The sequence below is a fragment of the Macaca nemestrina genome, chromosome 3 (genome assembly GCF_043159975.1).
Source record: "Macaca nemestrina isolate mMacNem1 chromosome 3, mMacNem.hap1, whole genome shotgun sequence".
Taxonomy (NCBI): domain Eukaryota; kingdom Metazoa; phylum Chordata; class Mammalia; order Primates; family Cercopithecidae; genus Macaca; species Macaca nemestrina.
The window spans coordinates 100,254,577-100,273,878 of record NC_092127.1 but is presented as its reverse complement, the minus strand read 5'-3'; the positions used below and the strand labels follow the sequence as shown (position 1 = coordinate 100,273,878).

Below are 19,302 nucleotides of genomic sequence, written 5' to 3'. Positions count from 1 at the left end.
AGCAACATGGATGAGACTGGAGACTATTATTCTAAGTGAAGTAACTCAGTAATGGAAAACCAAACATTGTTCTCACTTGTAAGTGGGATCTAAGCTCTGAGGATGCAAAGGGATAAGAATGATACAATGGACTTTTGGGGAAAGGGTGGGAAGGAGTTGAGGGAAAAAAAGGCTACAAATTGGGTGCAGTGTATACTGCTTGGGTGATGAGTGCACCAAAATCTCACAAATCACCACTATTGGGTTACTCATGTAACCCAATATCACCTGTTCCCCAAAAACTTATGGAAAGAAAGTAAGTAAGTAAGTAAGTAAGTAAATAAATAAATAAATAAATAAATAAATGTCATGGTGGCTAGTTAGGAGTATTATATATACTTAGTAAGTAGGCATTCTCTTCAAATGAAAAGATTAAAGATTAGAAAAGTGTCGGGCTATAAAACTAATATACTTTTCTGGGTGGACAAACAAATGATCAAATCCTCGTGAAACATTTTGGTTTATTTTATTTTTTATTTTTTTTTATTTTTATTTTTTGAGACGGAGTCTTGCTCTGTCGCCCAGGCTGTAGTGCAGTGGCGCGATCTCGGCTCACTGCAAGCTCCGCCTCCCGGGTTCACGCCATTCTCCTGCCTCAGCCTCCCGAGTAGCTGGGACTACAGGCGCCCACAACCGCGCCCGGCTAATTTTTTGTATCTTTAGTAGAGACGGGGTTTCACTGTGGTCTCGATCTCCTGACCTTGTGATCCGCCCGCCTCGGCCTCCCAAAGTGCTGGGATTACAGGCGTGAGCCACCGCGCCCGGCTGTCGAAACATTTTGGTTTAAAGAAGTTTTTCTATGCTGTAAACTCAAAAAGCTAGAGTGTCTGTTCTCCAAATGACTGCAACACCTCTCCAGCAAAGGCACAGAACTGGGTGGAGGCTGAGATGATTGAATTGACAGAAGTAGGCTTCAGAAGATGGGTAATAAAGAACTTCACAGAGCTAAAGGAGCATGCTGTAACCCACTGCAAAGAAGCTAAGAGTCATAATAAAACAATACAGGAGCTGATAGCCAGAATAACCAGTTTAGAGAGGAACATAACTGACCTGATAGAAGTGAATAACACAATACAAGAAATTCACAATGCAATCACAAGTATCAATAGCAGAACAGACCAAGTGGAGGAAACAATATTAGAGCTTGAAGACTCCCTTTCTGAAATTAGACAGGCAGACAAGAATACTGAAAAAAGAATAAAAATGAATAAACAAAACCTCTGAGATATATGGGATTATGTAAAGAGGTCAAACCTATAACTGACTAGGGTACCTGAAAGAGATGAGGAGAATGGCACCAAGTTGGAAAACATACTTCATATGCTGAAAAACACATATTATCCAGGAGAACTTCCCCAACTTAGCAAGACAGGCCAACATTCAAATTCAGGAAATCCAGAGAACCCCAGTAAGATACTCCATGAGAAGAACAACCCCAAGATACATAATAATCAGATCCTCCAAGGGCAGAATGAAAGAAAAAATGTTAAGGGCAGCCAGGGAGAAAGGCCAGGTCACCTACAAAGGGAAGCCTATCAGACTAACCATGGACCTTTCAGTGGAAATTCTACAAACCAGAAGAGATTGGGTACCTATACTCAACATCTTAAAGAAAAGAATTTCCCACCTGGAATTTCATATCTGACCAAACTAAGCTTCATAACGAAAGTAGAAACAAGATCCTTTGCAGACAAGCAAATGCTAAGGGAAGTTGTCACTACCAGGCCTGCCTTGCAAGAGCTCTTGAAGGAAGCACAAAATATGGAAAAGAACTGTTACCAGCCAATACAAAACCATGCTGAAGTACACAGATTAGTGATACTATAAAGCAACCACATAAAAAAGTCTGTAAAATAAGCAGCCAGCATCACGATGATAGGATCAAATTCACACATAACAATACTAATCTTAAATGTAAATGGGCTAAATGCCTCAATTAAATGACACAGAATGGCAAGCTGGATAGAGTCAAGACCCATGGGTATGCTGTCTTTAAGAGACCTGTCTCCTGTGCAAAGACACACATAGGGACAAAATAAAGGGATGGAGGAAAATTTCCAACCAAATGAAAAACAGAAAAAGCAGAGGTTGTAATCCTAGTTTCTGACAAAACAGGCTTTAAACCAACAAAGATAAAAAAGACAAAGAAGGGCACTGCATAATGGAAAACGGTTCAAGTCAACAAGACTAGCTAACTATCCTAAATATATATACACCCAATACAGGAGCACCCAGATTCATAAAGCAAGTTCTTGGAGACCTACAAAGAGGCTTAGACTCCCTCACAATAATAGTGGGAGCTTTAACATCCCACTGAAAATATTAGACATTGAGAAAGAAAATTAACAAAGACAGTCAAGACCTGAACTCAGCTCTGGATCAAGCAGACCTGATAGATACCTACAGAACTCTCTACCAACAAAAAACAGAATATATATTCTTCTCATTACCACACAGCACTTACTTTAATACTGATTCCATGATCAGAAGTAAAACACTCCTCAACAAATGCAGAAGAACTGAAATCATAACAGTCTTTCAGACCACAGTGCTATCACATTAGAGCTCGAGATTAAGAAATTCACTCAAAATCACACAACTACATGGAAATTGAACAGCCTGCTCCTGAATGACACTTGGGTAAATAATGAAATTAAGGCAGAAATCAGTAAGTTATTTCAAACTAATGAGAAGAAAGAAACAATGTACCAGAATCTCTGGGACTCAGCTAAAGCAGTGGTAAGAGGGAAATTTATAGCACTAAATGCCTAACATCACAACTAAAAAACTAGAGAACCAAGAGCAAACAAACCCCAAAGTGAGCAAAAGATAAGAAATAACCATTATCGAACAAGATGGCCAAATAGGAACAGCTCCAGTCTCCAACTCCCAGCGCAAGCGACACAGAAGACCGGTGATTTCTGCATTTTCAACTGAGGTACTGGGTTCCTTTCACTAGGGAGTGCCGGACAATCGGTGCTGGTCAGCTGCTGCAGCCCGATCAGCCAGAGCTGAAGCAGGGTGAGGCATCGCCTCACCTGGGAAGCACAAGGGGGAAGGGAATCCCTTTTCCTAGCCAGGGGAACTGAGACACACAACACCTGGAAAATCGGGTAACTCCCACCTCAATACTGCGCTTTAAGAAAACGGGCACACCAGGAGATTATATCCCACACCTGGCCGGGAGGGTCCCACGCCCACGGAGCCTCCCTCATTGCTAGCACAGCAGTCTGCAATCCAACCGCAAGGCAGCAGCGAGGCTGGGGGAGGGGCGCCCACCATTGCTGAGGCTTAAGTAGGTAAACAAAGCTGCTGGGAAGCTCGAACTGGGTGGAGCTCACAGCAGCCCAAGGAAACCTGCCTGTCTCTGTAGACTCCACCTCTGGGGACAGGGCACAGCTAAACAACAACAACCTGGCTAACACGGTGAAACCCCGTCTCTACTAAAAAACACAAAAAACTAGCCGGGCACGGTGGCGGGTGCCTGTAGTCCCAGCTACTCAGGAGGCTGAGGCAGGAGAATGGCGTGAACCCGGGAGGCGGAGCTTGCAGTGAGCTGAGATCCAGCCACTGCACTCCAGCCTGGGCGGCAGAGCGAGACTCCGTCTCAAAAAAAAACAAAAACAAAAACAGAAACAAACAACAACAACAACAACAACAACAAAAAGCAGCAGAAACCTCTGCAGACGCAAACGACTCTGTCTGACAGCTTTGAAGAGAGCAATGGATCTCCCAACATGGAAGTTGAGATCTGAGAAGGGACAGACTGCCTGCTCAAGTGGGTCCCTAACCCCTGAGTAGCCTAACTGGGAGACATCCCCCACTAGGGGCAGTCTGACACCCCACACCTCACAAGGTGGAGTACACCCCTGAGAGGAAGCTTCCAAAGTAAGAATCAGACAGGTACACTCGCTGTTGAGCAATATTCTATCTTCTGCAGCCTCTGCTGCTGATACCCAGGCAAACAGGGTCTGGAGAGGACCTCAAGCAATCTCCAACAGACCTGCAGCTGAGGGTCCTGACTGTTAGAAGGAAAACTATCAAACAGGAAGGACACCTACACCAAAACCCCATCAGTACGTCACCATCATCAAAGACCAGAGGCAGATAAAACCAGAAAGATGGGGAAAAAGCAGGGCAGAAAAGCTGGAAATTCAATAAATAAGAGCGCATCTCCCCCTGCAAAGGAGCGCAGCTCATCGCCAGCAACGGATCAAAGCTGGACGGAGAATGACTTTGACGAGATGAGAGAAGAAGGCTTCTGTCCATCAAACTTCTCAGAGCTAAAGGAGGAATTACGTACCCAGCGCAAAGAAACTAAAAATCTTGAAAAAAGAGTGGAAGAATTGATGGCTAGAGTAATTAATGCAGAGAAGGTCATAAACGAAATGAAAGAGATGAAAACCATGACATGAGAAATACGTGACAAATGCACAAGCTTCAGTAACCGACTTGATCAACTGGAAGAAAGAGTGTCAGCAAGTGAGGATCAAATGAATGAAATGAAGCGAGAAGAGAAACCAAAAGAAAAAAGAAGAAAAAGAAATTAACAAAGCCTGCAAGAAGTATGGGATTATGTAAAAAGACCAAATCTATGTCTGATTGGGGTGCCTGAAAGTGAGGGGGAAAATGGAACCAAGTTGGAAAACACTCTTCAGGATATCATCCAGGAGAACTTCCCCAACCTAGTAGGGCAGGCCAACATTCAAATCAAGGAAATACAGAGAACGCCACAAAGATACTCCTTGAGAAGAGCAACTCCAAGACACATAATTGCCAGATTCACCAAAGTTGAAAAGAAGGAAAAAATTTTAAGGGCAGCCAGAGAGAAAGGTCGGGTTACCCACAAAGGGAAGCCCATCAGACTTACAGCAGATCTCTCAGCAGAAACTCTACAAGCCAGAAGAGAGTGGGGGCCAATATTCAACATTCTTAAAGACAAGAATTTTCAACCCAGAATTTCATATCCAGCCAAACTAAGTTTCATCAGTGAAGGAGAAATAAAATCCTTTACAGATAAGCAAACGCTTAGAGATTTTGTCACCACCAGGCCTGCCTTACAAGAGACCCTGAAGGAAGCACTAAACATGGAAAGGAACAACCGGTACCAGCCATTGCAAAAACATGCCAAAATGTAAAGACCATCGAGGCTAGGAAGAAACTGCATCAACTAACGAGCAAAATAACCAGTTAATATCATAATGGCAGGATCAAGTTCACACATAACAATATTAACCTTAAATGTAAATGGACTAAATGCTCCAATTAAAAGACACAGACTGGCAAACTGGATAAAGAGTCAAGACCCATCAGTCTGCTGTATTCAAGAGACCCATCTCACATGCAGAGACATACATAGGCTCAAAATAAAGGGATGGAGGAAGATTTACCAAGCAAATGGAGAACAAAAAAAAGCAGGGGTTGCAATACTAGTCTCTGATAAAACAGACTTTAAACCATCAAAGATCAAAAGAGACAAAGAAGGCCATTACATAATGGTAAAGGGATCAATTCAACAGGAAGAGCTAACTATCGTAAATATATATGCACCCAATACAGGAGCACCCAGATTCATAAAGCAAGTCCTTAGAGACTTACAAAGAGACTTAGACTCCCATACAATAATAATGGGAGACTTCAACACTCCACTGTCAACATTAGACAGATCAACGAGACAGAAAGTTAACAAGGATATCCAGGAATTGAACTCATCTCTGCAGCAAGCAGACCTAATAGACATCTATAGAACTCTCCACCCCAAATCAACAGAATATACATTCTTCTCAGCACCACATCGCACTTATTCCAAAATTGACCACATAATTGGAAGTAAAGCACTCCTCAGCAAATGTATAAGAACAGAAATTATAACAAACTGCCTCTCAGACCACAGTGCAATCAAACTAGAACTCAGGACTAAGAAACTCAATCAAAACCGCTCAACTACATGGAAACTGAACAACCTGCTCCTGAATGACTACTGGGTACATAACGAAATGAAGGCAGAAATAAAGATGTTCTCTGAAACCAATGAGAACAAAGATACAACATACCAGAATCTCTGGGACACATTTAAAGCAGTGTGTAGAGGGAAATTTATAGCACTAAATGCCCACAAGAGAAAGCAGGAAAGATCTAAAATTGACACTCTAACATCACAATTAAAAGACCTAAAGAAGCAAGAGCAAACACATTCAAAAGCTAGCAGAAGGCAAGAAATAACTAAGATCAGAGCAGAATTGAAGGAGATAGAGACACAAAAAACCCTCCAAAAAATCAATGAATCCAGGAGTTGGTTTTTTGAAAAGATCAACAAAATTGACAGACCGCTAGCAAGACTAATAAAGAAGAAAAGAGAGAAGAATCAAATAGACGCAATAAAAAATGATAAAGGGGATATTACCACCAACCCCAGAGAAATACAAACTACCATCAGAGAATACTATAAACACCTCTACGCAAATAAACTAGAAAATCTAGAAGAAATGGATAATTTCCTGGATACTTACACTCTTCCAAGACTAAACCAGGAAGAAGTTGAATCCCTGAATAGACCAATAGCAGGCTCTGAAATTGAGGCAATAATTAATAGCCTACCAACGAAAAAAAAGTCCAGGACCAGATGGATTCACAGCTGAATTCTACCAGAGGTACAAGGAGGAGCTGGTACCATTCCTTCTGAAACTATTCCAATCAATAGAAAAAGAGGGAATCCTCCCTAACTCATTTGATGAGGCCAACATCATCCTGATACCAAAGCCTGGCAGAGACACAACAAAAAAAGAGAATTTTAGACCAATATCCCTGATGAACATCGATGCAAAAATCCTCAATAAAATATTGGCCAACTGGATTCAGCAGCACATCAAACAGCTTATCCACCATGATCAAGTGGGCTTCATCCCTGGGATGCAAGGCTGGTTCAACATTCGCAAAACCATAAACATAATCCAGCATATAAACAGAACCAAAGACAAGAACCACATGATTATCTCAATAGATGCAGAAAAGGCTTTTGACAAAATTCAACAGCCCTTCATGCTAAAAACGCTCAATAAATTCGGTATTGATGGAACGTACCTCAAAATCATAAGAGCTATTTATGACAAACCCACAGCCAATATCATACTGAATGGGCAAAAACTGGAAAAATTCCCTTTGAAAACTGGCACAAGACAGGGATGCCCTCTCTCACCACTCCTATTCAACATAGTGTTGGAAGTTCTGGCTAGGGCAATCAGGCAAGAGAAAGAAATCAAGGGTATTCAGTTAGGAAAAGAAGAAATCAAATTGTCCCTCTTTGCAGATGACATGATTGTATATTTAGAAAACCCCATTGTCTCACCCCAAAATCTCCTTAAGCTGATAAGCAACTTCATCAAAGTCTCAGGATACAAAATTAATGTGCAAAAATCACAAGCATTCTTATACACCAGTAACAGACAAACAGAGAGCCAAATCAGGAATGAACTTCCATTCACAATTGCTTCAAAGAGAACAAAACACCTAGGAATCCAACTGACAAGGGATGTAAAGGACCTCTTCAAGGAGAACTACAAACCACTGCTCAGTGAAATCAAAGAGGACACAAACAAATGGAAGAACATACCATGCTCATGGATAGGAAGAATCAATATCGTGAAAATGGCCATACTGCCCAAGGTTATTTATAGATTCAATGCCATCCCCATCAAGCTACCAATGACTTTCTTCACAGAATTGGAAAAACCTGCTTTAAAGTTCATATGGAACCAAAAAAGAGCCCGCATCTCCAAGACAATCCTAAGTCAAAAGAACAAAGCTGGAGGCATCACGCTACCTGACTTCAAACTATTCTACAAGGCTACAGTAACCAAAACAGCATGGTACTGGTACCAACACAGAGATATAGACCAATGGAACAGAACAGAGCTCTCAGAAATAATACCACACATCTACAGCCATCTGATCTTTGACAAACCTGAGAGAAACAAGAAATGGGGAAAGGATTCCCTATTTAATAAATGGTGCTGGGAAAATTGGCTAGCCACAAGTAGAAAGCTGAAACTGGATCCTTTCCTTACTCCTTATATGAAAATTAATTCAAGATGGATTAGAGACTTAAATGTTAGACCTAATACCATAAAAACCCTAGAGGAAAACCTAGGTAGTACCATTCAGGACATAGGCATGGGCAAAGACTTCATGTCTAAAACACCAAAAGCAACGGCAGCAAAAGCCAAAATTGACAAATGGGATCTAATTAAACTAAAGAGCTTCTGCACAGCAAAAGAAACTACCATCAGAGTGAACAGGCAACTTACAGAATGGGAGAAAATTTTTGCAATCTACTTATCTGACAAAGGGCTAATATCCAGAACCTACAAAGAACTCAAACAAATTTACAAGAAAAAAACAAACAACCCCATCAAAAAGTGGGCAAAGGATATGAACAGACATTTCTCAAAAGAAGACATTCATACAGCCAACAGACACATGAAGAAATGCTCATCGTCACTGGCTATCAGAGAAATGCAAATCAAAACCACAATGAGATACCATCTCACACCAGTTAGAATGGCGATCATTAAAAAGTCAGGAACCAACAGGTGCTGGAGAGGATATGCAGAAATAGGAACACTTTTACACTGTTGGTGGGATTGTAAACTAGTTCAACCATTATGGAAAACAGTATGGCGATTCTTCAAGGATCTAGAACTAGATGTACCATATGACCCAGTCATCCCATTACTGGGTATATACCCAAAGGATTATAAATCATGCTGCTATAAAGACACATGCACACGTATGTTTATTGCGGCACTATTCACAATAGCAAAGACTTGGAATCAACCCAAATGTCCATCAGTGACAGACTGGATTAAGAAAATGTGGCACATATACACCATGGAATACTATGCAGCCATAAAAAGGGATGAGTTTGTGTCCTTTGTAGGGACATGCATGCAGCTGGAAACCATCATTCTTAGCAAACTATCACAAGAACAGAAAACCAAACACCGCATGTTCTCACTCATAGGTGGGAACTGAACAATGAGATCACTTGGACTCGGGAAGGGGAACATCACACACCGGGGCCTATCATGGGGAGGGGGGAAGGGGGAGGGATTGCATTGGGAGTTATACCTGATGTAAATGACGAGTTGATGGGTGCTGATGAGTTGATGGGTGCAGCACAGCAACATGGCACAAGTATACATATGTAACAAACCTGCACGTTATGCACATGTACCCTAGAACTTAAAGTATAATAATAATAATAAATTTAAAAAAAAGAAGAAAAAAAGAAATAACCACTATCAGAGAGGAACTGAAGGAGATAGAGACATGAAAAACCCTTCAAAAAAATCAACAAATCCAGGAACTGCTTTTTTGAAAAAATTAGATAGATCACTGGCTAGACTAATAAAGAAAAAAAGAAAGAAGAATCAAATAATCAGAAATAACAAGGGAGATATCACCACTGATCCCACAGACGTACAAACAAGCATCAGAGAATACTACAAACATCTCTATGCACATAAACTAGAAAATCTAGAAGAAATTCCTGGACCCATACACCCTCCCAAGACTGAAACAGGATGAAACTGAATCTCTGAATAGACCAATAATGAGTTCTGAAATTGAGGCAGTAAGAAATAGCCTACAAACAAAAAGAGCCCAGGACCAGAAAGATTCACAGCTGAATTCTGCCCGAGGTATAATGAAGAGGTGGTATCATTTCTACCGAAACTATTCCAAAAAATTGAAAAGCAGGGACTCCTCCCTAACTCACTGTATGAGGCCAGCATTATCCTGATACCAAAACCTGGCAGAGATACAACAAAAAAAGAAAACTTCAGGCCAATATCCCTGATGAACATTGATGCAAAAGTTGTCAATGAAACACTGGCAAACAAAATCCAGCAACACATCAAAAAGCATATGCACCATGATCAAGTCAGCTTCATCCCTGGGATGCAAGGTTGGTTCAACATATGCAAATCAGTAAATGTGATTCATCACATAAACAGTATTAAAGAAAAAAAAACACTTGATTATCTCAATAGATGCAGAAGAGGCCTTTGATAAAATTCAACATACTTCATGTTAAAAACTTTGAATAAAAGTTTTTAGGTATTGAAGGAATATACTTCAAAATAATAATAATAATATGACAAACCCACAGCCAATATCATATTGAATGAGCAAAAGCTGGAAGCATTCCCCTTGAAAACTGACACAAAACAAGAATGCCCTCTCTCGCCGCTCCTATTCAACATAGTATTAGAAGTTCTGGTCAGGACAATATGGCAAGAGAAAGAAAGAAAGGGTATTCAAATAGGAAGAGAGAAAGTCAAACTATCCCTATTTGCATATGACATGATCCTATATCCAGAAAACTCCATTATTTCACCCAAAAAGCTTCTTAAGCTGATAAGCAACTTCAGCAAAGTCTCAGGATACAAAAGAAATGTGCAAAAATCATAGCATTCCTATTCACCAACAACAGAGCCAAATAATGAATGAACTCCCATTCACAATTGCTACAAAAAGAATAAAATACCTAGGAATACAGCTAACAAGGGAAGTAAAGGACCTCTTCAAGCAGAACTACAAACCGCTGCTCAAAGAAATCAGAGAGGACACAAACAAATATAAAAACGTTCCGTGCTCATGGATAGGAAGAATCAGTATCATGAAAATAGTCATACGGCTCAAAGTAGTTTATAGATTCAATGCTATTCCCATTAAACTATCATTGACATTCTTCAGAGAATTAGAAAACAACTATTGTAAAATTCATATGGAACCAAACATACAAGACAAGCCTAAGCAAAAAGAACAAAGCTGGAGGTATCATGCTACCTGACTTCAAACTATAGTACAAGGCTACAGTAACCAAAACAGCATGGTACTGGTACCAAAACATCATGGTACTGGTACAAAAACAGACACATAAACCAATGGAATAGAATAGAGAAGTTAGAAATAAGACCGAACACCTAAAATTATCTCATCTGTGACAAAACTGACAAAAGCAAACAATGGGAAAATGATTCTCTAATAAATAGTGCGGAGAGAACAGGCTAGCCATATGCCAAAAATTGAAACAGGACCCCTCCCTTACACCTTATACAAAAATTAACTCAAAATAGATTGAAGACTTCTAGGATTTTTATAGTTTTGGGTTTTACATTTGTTGTAAACACTTTACAAGAAAATATAGGCAATACCATTCAGGACATAAGCATGGGCAAAGATTTCATGATGAAAATGCCAAAAGCAATTGCAACATAAGCAAAAATTGACAAATGGGATCCAATTAAACTAAAGAGCTTTTGCACAGCAAAAGAAACTGTCATCAGAGTGAACACACAACCTACAGAATGGGAGAAAATGTTTGCAACTTATTCATCTGATAAAGGTCTGACATCAAGTCGACAAGGAACTTAAACAAATTTATAAGAAAAAAAGTCCTATTAAAAAGTGGGCAAAGGACGTGAACAGACACTTCTCAAAAGAAGACATTTATGTGGCCAACAATCAGGAAAATAACCTTGACATCACTGATCATTAGACAAATGCAAATCAAAACCACAATGAGATACCATTTCATGCCAGTCAGAATGGCTATTAATAAATGTCAAGAAAGAACAGATGCTGATGAGGTTGCAGAGAAAAAGAAATGCTTTTACACTGTTGGTGGAAGTGTAAAGTAGCTTAACCACTGTGGCAGAGAGTATTGATTCCTCAAAGATCCAGAACCAGAAATACCATTTGACCCAGCAATCCCATTACTGGGTATATGCCCAGAAGGATATAAATCATTCCATTATAACAATACATGCACATATATGTTCACTGCAGTACTACTTACAGTAGCAAAGACATGGAATCAACCATAATGCCCATCAATGATAGACTGGATAAAGAAAATGTGGTACACATACACTATGGAATACTATGCAGCCATAAAGAGGAATGAGATCATGTCCTTTTTAGGACATGGATGGAGCTAGAAACCATTATTCTCAGCAAACTAATGCAGGAACAGAAAGTCAAATATTGTATGTTCTCACTTATAAATGGAAGCTGTCCACATGGACACAGGGAGGGGAATAACACACACTGGGACCTGTCGGTGGGGTAGCTTAGGGTGAGGGACATCATCAGCAAGAATAGCTAATGGATGCTGGACTTAATACCTAGGTGATGGTAGGAATCTGTGCAGCAAACACCATGGCACACATTTACCTATGTAACAAGTCTGTACATCCTGCACCTGTACCTCTGAACCTAAAATCAAAGTTGAAGAAAAAAAAGAAATTTTTCTTTAAACTGGCAAAACAATTATGTGCATTTTGGATTTTTTCTTACTAAAGGAAACAAAATTTTACACATTAATGCCTTTATGTTATCATATGTATAGTAGTCCTTATTTTTTCTTGTTAAAATTTATGTAAATACTTTCCATTGATTATGTGCTACTTCATAATTATGAAACATCAATAAAGTAATTTTTATTTTAAAAAATTACAGCTGAACATTTTACTTTATGCCCAGAAGGGAAAATGCATCTCATGCATTTCTATCATGCTTAGAGGTACCCTAGGAAGATCTATTGCACTTGACTATTTCCTACGTTGGAGGCTAGAAAAATTTTTATTTATTTATTTATTTATTTATTTATTTATTTATTTATTTATGAGATGGAGTCTCATTCTTGTTCCCCAGGTTAAAGTGTAAAGGCATGGTCTCAGCTCGCTGCAACCTCTGCCTCCGACGTTCAAGCAATTCTTTCTGCTTCAGTCTCCCAATTAGTTGGGATTACAGGAGCCCACCACCCAATCCTGGCTAATTTTTTTTGTATTTTTAGTACAGATGGGGTTTCAACATGTTGGCCAGGCTGTTCCTTTTTCTTTCTTAATAGTAAATATTTTGGCATTTTACTTTTTATATATTTCTTTTCAAAATTTTTTATTTTACGTTTGGGGGTACATGTGAAGGTTACTAGGTAAACATGTGTCACAAGGGTTTGTTGTACATATCAGTACATCACCCAGGTATTAAGCCCAATACCCGACACTTATCTTTTCTGTTCCTCTTCCTCCTCCCACCCTCCACCCTCGAGGAGGTCCCAATGTCTGTTGTTTACTTCTTTGTGTTCATAGTTCTTATCATTTAGCTCCTATTTATAAGTGAGAACATGTGGTATTTGGTTTTCTATTCCTGCGTTAGTTTCCTAGGCATGATAGCCTCCAGCTCCATCTATGTTCCTGCAAAAGGCATGGTGTCATAGAAACAATTGTTATTGAGCAGAAGTAAAAACATCTACTAAAAATTATCACTGTCTGTTCGATAATAGGAGTATCCAAAGAATTTTTGGCTGAATGCAACCACGGATTAAAGGTACTATACAAAAAGTGCTTTTACACCACCAGATCTTCCCACAACACTACCTCATGCCTACTTCCCTGCAAAAACAAACAAATGAAAAACCGAAAGGGTTGAAGGAAATGCAAGCAACAGAACATGGAAACAGGAGAGCATAAAGAACCATGCTGGCTGGGAGCGGTGGTTCACACCTGTAATCCCAGCACTTTGGGAGGCCGAGGCAGGCAGATCACCTGAGGTCAGTAGTTTGAGACCAGTGAGGCCAATATGGCAAAACCCCGTCTCTACTAAAAATACAAAAATTATCTGGGCATGGTGGTGTGCACCTGTAGTCTGAGCTACCCCGAAGGCTGATGCAGGAGAACTGCCTGAACTCAGGAGGCGGAGGTTGCAGTGAGCGGAGATTGTGCCACTGCACTCCAGCCTGGACAATAAAGCAAGACTCTGTCTCAAAACAAACAAACAACAATAACAACAAAAAAAAACAAAGAACCATGCTAAAGATTTCACATGGTTGCCTACAGAGCAAACATAGTTTACCTTGGTTTTTGGGGGTGGTTTTGGCATGTCTTTTTCCAAGCCTCTTGTTAAAAGGATGGGCAGGGAATTCTTATAACTGGCCTCCTACAAAAGAAGTATAAAGGAAACATTAGAGATTAAAGAACATTTACCCTAACCAAAAATTACAAGGTAGTGAAAAACAGTTTTTAAGAGAGAGCATTTCTGGATTGAGTTGTTCACATCAGAAGCTGGTGAAATTGTAATATGGAGTGAAAACTTTTCCTCTTATTTGTCATATACAACAGCAAAGTTAAGATGGTGATGGAGTAGGTGGGAAATGTACAGTACGTATATTCAGAGATGATCATTAAAAATCTTACCTGCACTATTATGTCAGTTTATCACATACATATCCACTATAGACAGCTTGCTCTTCTTTTGAGAAGTGAATAGTTAAATCTCCAAAATATCAACCAACAAACTTAAAGTTGCCAACATTCCCCACATTTTACAGATGGATTCTGACTCTTTACATACTTGATCTTAAACAATTTCCTTCAGATAATTTAGCAAACTACTATTAAATAGTGATAGTTTTGTATTAACACCCTGTGGAAGAATATATGAGTATCTGTTTCCAGAATTATTAAACCTCCAAGTCCTTGGTTCACACCAAAACAACATTTACCAAAATAATGGCAGAAATTACAAGGAGGCAGCTGAGGCAGAACTGTATAGATTTATTATTTATTCCTACATGATGAACAGAAATGACTGTAATCTTGTTTGTTTTGTTGTTTCAATAATGCAGAGCCTCACTTCCGAATAGCCATTAACTTGGATAAGCTTTCCATAGATGATTCCATCTCCAAATTAAGATAGGAAAAGAATACATAAAAGGAAAATTACAGACAACAAGAAGGCTAAGGAGAAAGTCAGATTTTTTTCACTTATTCCATAATCCTCTGTATCCCATTTCTTCCCCAACATTCCTGCCATTCAATAATCTAAATCATATATTTTTAAAAGTTTAGTTTATGGCTAACTTGTTATAATCTTTTAAACATAATTTTAGTATATATACTTCACAATATTACTAAAATTTGCTAGACTTATATTCATTTATTTCTAAAGGGAGCAATATATTATTAGGATAAAATGTCCCTAAAGAAAGTAACAACACTACTTATTATTAATAAAGATTGACTCTTATGATGTATTGGGCACTGCTAAAGACTCTGCATTTATAATGCCATTTTTATCATCATCTCCCCTTTAAGGCTAACACAATGCAGGCTTACAGAAGTTAAGTAAACTTGCCCAAGGTCACAGGGGACTCAAAGATTGTTCTGTATAACTTTAGGGCCTGAGCTCTTAATACCTTTATATATTACTCATCTCCAATATACTATACTTGGCATCTTAAACCACTAAGTTGTGGAGCCATAGCATTTTAAAGCCAAAAGAGTTTTGTAAAAGTCAACTAGTCGGCCTTCCTGATTTTACAGATGAGGGACTTGGATTCTAAGGTGATGTGTCCAAGATCACATAGACAGTGGCAAAGCTGAGACTCATGTCTGGACCACAAAGCAGTACACAGCACCTGTTCTCAGGGTTGTGCTAGGGACAAACATTCCCAGATGCATAGGGGATTGGAAGCCTCTTCTAAGCTGCAGAGTAGCTGCAGGTACTGCCAACACTCTCAGCTGCCTGTGGCCTCATGTAGCCCTTATGTAAGTACCAAAGGGTACATTTCAGAGATCCCTAAATAAGTGTGCATTCCGGTCCTACCCTTTCCCACTAGTTACAGCACCTGCTGGTGGTAAGCTGCTTTCTGGAAATAGTGAATGAACCCATTCCCGCTTCTGACTCACTGTGAGAGGGATAAACTATATCCAGCATGACATTTAGGAGAGCCAAATGCATAATCCATTGCGTAATTTGACTATGCTTGGATAACACAATTATGCTTTATACTTGTACCCGTTTTTTAAACTACTGGTATGTAAATGCTAGAATATGATGAAAAGAAATAAGGCTGTTAAGGGAAATTAGTAGAAATGTCTGATTTTTGTCTATGACTGTCTGAGTGTTTACAAATGCCTATAATTCTTTCTTCCTTATGCATAAAACAGAAGTGACAGTATTTCTTTATTCTATTTTCCAGCCCTGTCTCTGTGAATTAATGGGCACAAGGCTGACAGTCAACTTTTCCCTATAAGTCTCTGAAAGCATTTTTTCTAAACTCCTATTTGCAAATGTCGCCTACATGAATTATATTTACTTTTTGTTTTACAACTTTAAACTCAGACAATACAGACAAAGTAAAGTTTAGCAGTCCAAGAATGAACTGGCAGATAAAAGATCTAGCTCAGGGAAGAAGTACTATTTATTGATGAAAAGACAAGTCAGCACCTGTTCAGAGTTGCGTTCCCAGTGCCCCATCAGAATGGTGCTGAAACAGCAGCCCCCACGCTTGCAGCAAGCAGCCAGCAAGGGGGCTGTAGAGCCACAGGACACAGGTAACACCTTCCTGTAAGGCCCATGGTACTTCGATTTCTGGAGAAAAGTTAAATAATTCAACCAGTAGCCTAAGCAAATAACTGGTGATAACTTATTCTTTTAAAACATATATTATGCAGTTAAGTACGAAATACTAAGATAAAACATTTTACAAACCTTTATAAAGCCATTTATATTTGTACATACGTATCTGAGATAGTTGAAAATTTATGTCCACAGCAAAAGTATAAACACAAATGCAAACAGTAGCATTATTCATAATAGCCTAAAAGTGGTGACAATCCAAATGCCCATCAACTGATGAATGGATAAACAAGACATGGTATAGTCACATAATAGAATATTCTTCCGATATAAAAAGGAATAAAGTACTGACACCTGCTACAACATTAATGAACCTTGAAAACATGCTAAGTGAAAGAATACAGACACAAAAGGATATATATTGTGTGATTCCACTGAAATGAAATGTCCAGAATAGGCAAATACTTAGTGACAGAAAACAGATTGATTATTGCCAGGGGCTGGGGGGAGTGGGGAGCGACTGCTAACAGGCCTGATGTACATGAGGTTTCTTTCTTTCTTTCTTTTTTTTTTTTTTTTTGAGACAGGTCTCACTCTGTTGCCAGGCTGGAGCGCAGTGGCGCAATCTTGGCTTACTGCAACCTCCGCCTTCCAGGTTCAAGCGATTCTCCTATCTCAACCTCTGGAGTAGCTGGGACTACAGGTGCGCGCCACCATGCCCAGCTAATTTTTGTATTTTTAGTAGAGACAGGGTTTTACCATGTTGGCCAGGATGGTCTTGATATTTTGACCTCGTGATCCGCACACCTCGGCCTCCCAAAGTGCTGGGATTACAGGAGTGAGCCACCGTGCCCGGCTGAGATTTCTTTGTAGGATGATAAAAATATTCTGGAATTAGGTAATGGTGATAACTGCACAGTTTTGTGAACACACACAAAGCCGTAGATTGTATACTTTATAAGAGTGAATTTCAATGGTATGTGAATTATATCTATATTTTTTACAAAGCCATGTAAAGAAAGTTCCCACATTCTCAAGGCAAAAGAGACCTTGGGCTTGTGTTCAAACTCTTCCTTTAGAAGAACTTTTTGGAAATAGCTTGGAGGGGGATGTTTTGTTTTTTAAGTGTTAAACTGTATGTAGGCATGAAAATTTATTCAACAAATATCAACTGAATCTTATTAATAGTTGGAATGGTTGGTATTCCAATGCTGAGCACTGGAGAATGAAGTGTCAAACTGGACATTAATAGATCATATAAGGTATATCTATATTTTTTTTAAACATTTTGTCTACTTACATGAGACTTTTGACTGAACCAGTTGGTCACTTTAATGACCTTTGCATAACACCTACTTGCTTAAAACAGCTGTGTCATGGTATTATGAGAACACCAATTAAAAATACAATAAGGAAGGAAAAAATACCTTGTTTATCATGGCTTCTTTTGCTTTACTATTCAACTACTGATGACATTTAAAAATAGAAAAGCCCTCACTGTCCCCTCAGCCTTGCATACTGCTCCCACAGCTCTTTTAAGGCTTGGTCCCTTGTTTCATTCAGGTCTTTGCTAATTTCACTGGAGCAGGTTCTCTTCCCAGGATGCCACCTGGGAAGGGATATTAATCACCACCTCTCTCCTCTTCCACTTGTTGCTCTCTATCCCCTTACCCTATTTGATGTTTCTCCATAGCCCTTAGAAATATCTGACTTTAAACTACACTTACTGGTTTTAATTCTTTTTTTTTTTTTTTTTTTTTGAGGTGGAGTCTTGCTCTGTCACCAGGCTGAAGTGCAGTGGCGTGATCTTGGCTCACTGCAACCTCTGCCTCCCAGGTTCAAGCGATTCTCCTGCCTCAGCCTCCTGAGTAGCTGGGACTACAGGTATGCATCACCATGCCCAGCTAATTTCTGTATTTTTAGTAGAGATGGGGTTTCACCATGTTGGCCTGGATGGTCTTAATCTCTTCACCTCGTGATCTGCCCGCCTCGGCCTCCCAAAGTGCTGGGATTATAAGCATGAGCCACCGCGCCCGGCTGGTTTTAATTCTTTTTTTTTTTTTTTTTTTTTCTGAGACGGAGTCTGGCTCTGTCGCCCAGGCTGGAGTGCAGTGGCGCGATCTCGGCTCACTGCAAGCTCCGCCTCCCGGGTTTACGCCATTCTCCTGCCTCAGCCTCCCGAGTAGCTGGGACTACAGGCGCCCGCCACCTCGCCCAGCTAGTTTTTTGTATTTTTTAGTAGAGACGGGGTTTCACCATGTTAGCCAGGATGGTCTCGATCTCCTGACCTCGTGATCCGCCCGTCTCCGCCTCCCAAAGTGCTGGGATTACAGGCTTGAGCCACCGCGCCCGGCCTGGTTTTAATTCTTTATTGTCCATCTCACCCTACTCTGTAAGAGGAGTTGGTCAGTCTTGTTCATAAATACATTATATCTACAGAGCCTACAACTAGGTTTGGCACATAGCAGGAGCTCAATCGTTGAGTGATTGAGTAAACTGAATAAATAAAATCCCCTTCAAAACTCCCTGTGCATTCCTCCTGCTTTTAGTCCCTTCTTAATTCCCTTCCTAAATTCCCTTTATGATCCTTCATTCTCTTGCTAATACCCTTAATTTCCTTCCTCCAGTCTCCAATCATTGCTTTCACCTCACAAAAGTATAATGTTAGATGAATCCAGCTATATGCCTTCTCTGTGCTGGGAATGGAGCAACTCAAAGTGGCTGGAAAAAAATTACAGAATTGGTTGATTGGTTTCACATTAAATTTATGACCATAAACTTTGAATGGACCCTCCCTCAGGTACAGCAATTCTGCTATACTTCTTGCGTAACTTGATT

The 19,302-nt window shown here is 39.7% G+C and overlaps 1 protein-coding gene across 8 annotated transcripts in view; it reads right to left on the bottom strand.

Moving 5' to 3' along the window:
• The window catches only part of LOC105479633 (family with sequence similarity 13 member A), a 377,790-nt gene that overhangs the window by 159,235 nt on the left and 199,253 nt on the right, over positions 1 to 19,302 (bottom strand). For all 8 annotated transcript variants that reach the window (XM_011737705.3, XM_011737709.3, XM_011737712.3 and 5 more), the window contains one exon: positions 13,957 to 14,040. In XM_011737705.3, coding sequence (XP_011736007.2) covers positions 13,957 to 14,040 — 84 coding nt within the window. The remainder of the gene's footprint in view (positions 1 to 13,956; positions 14,041 to 19,302) is intronic.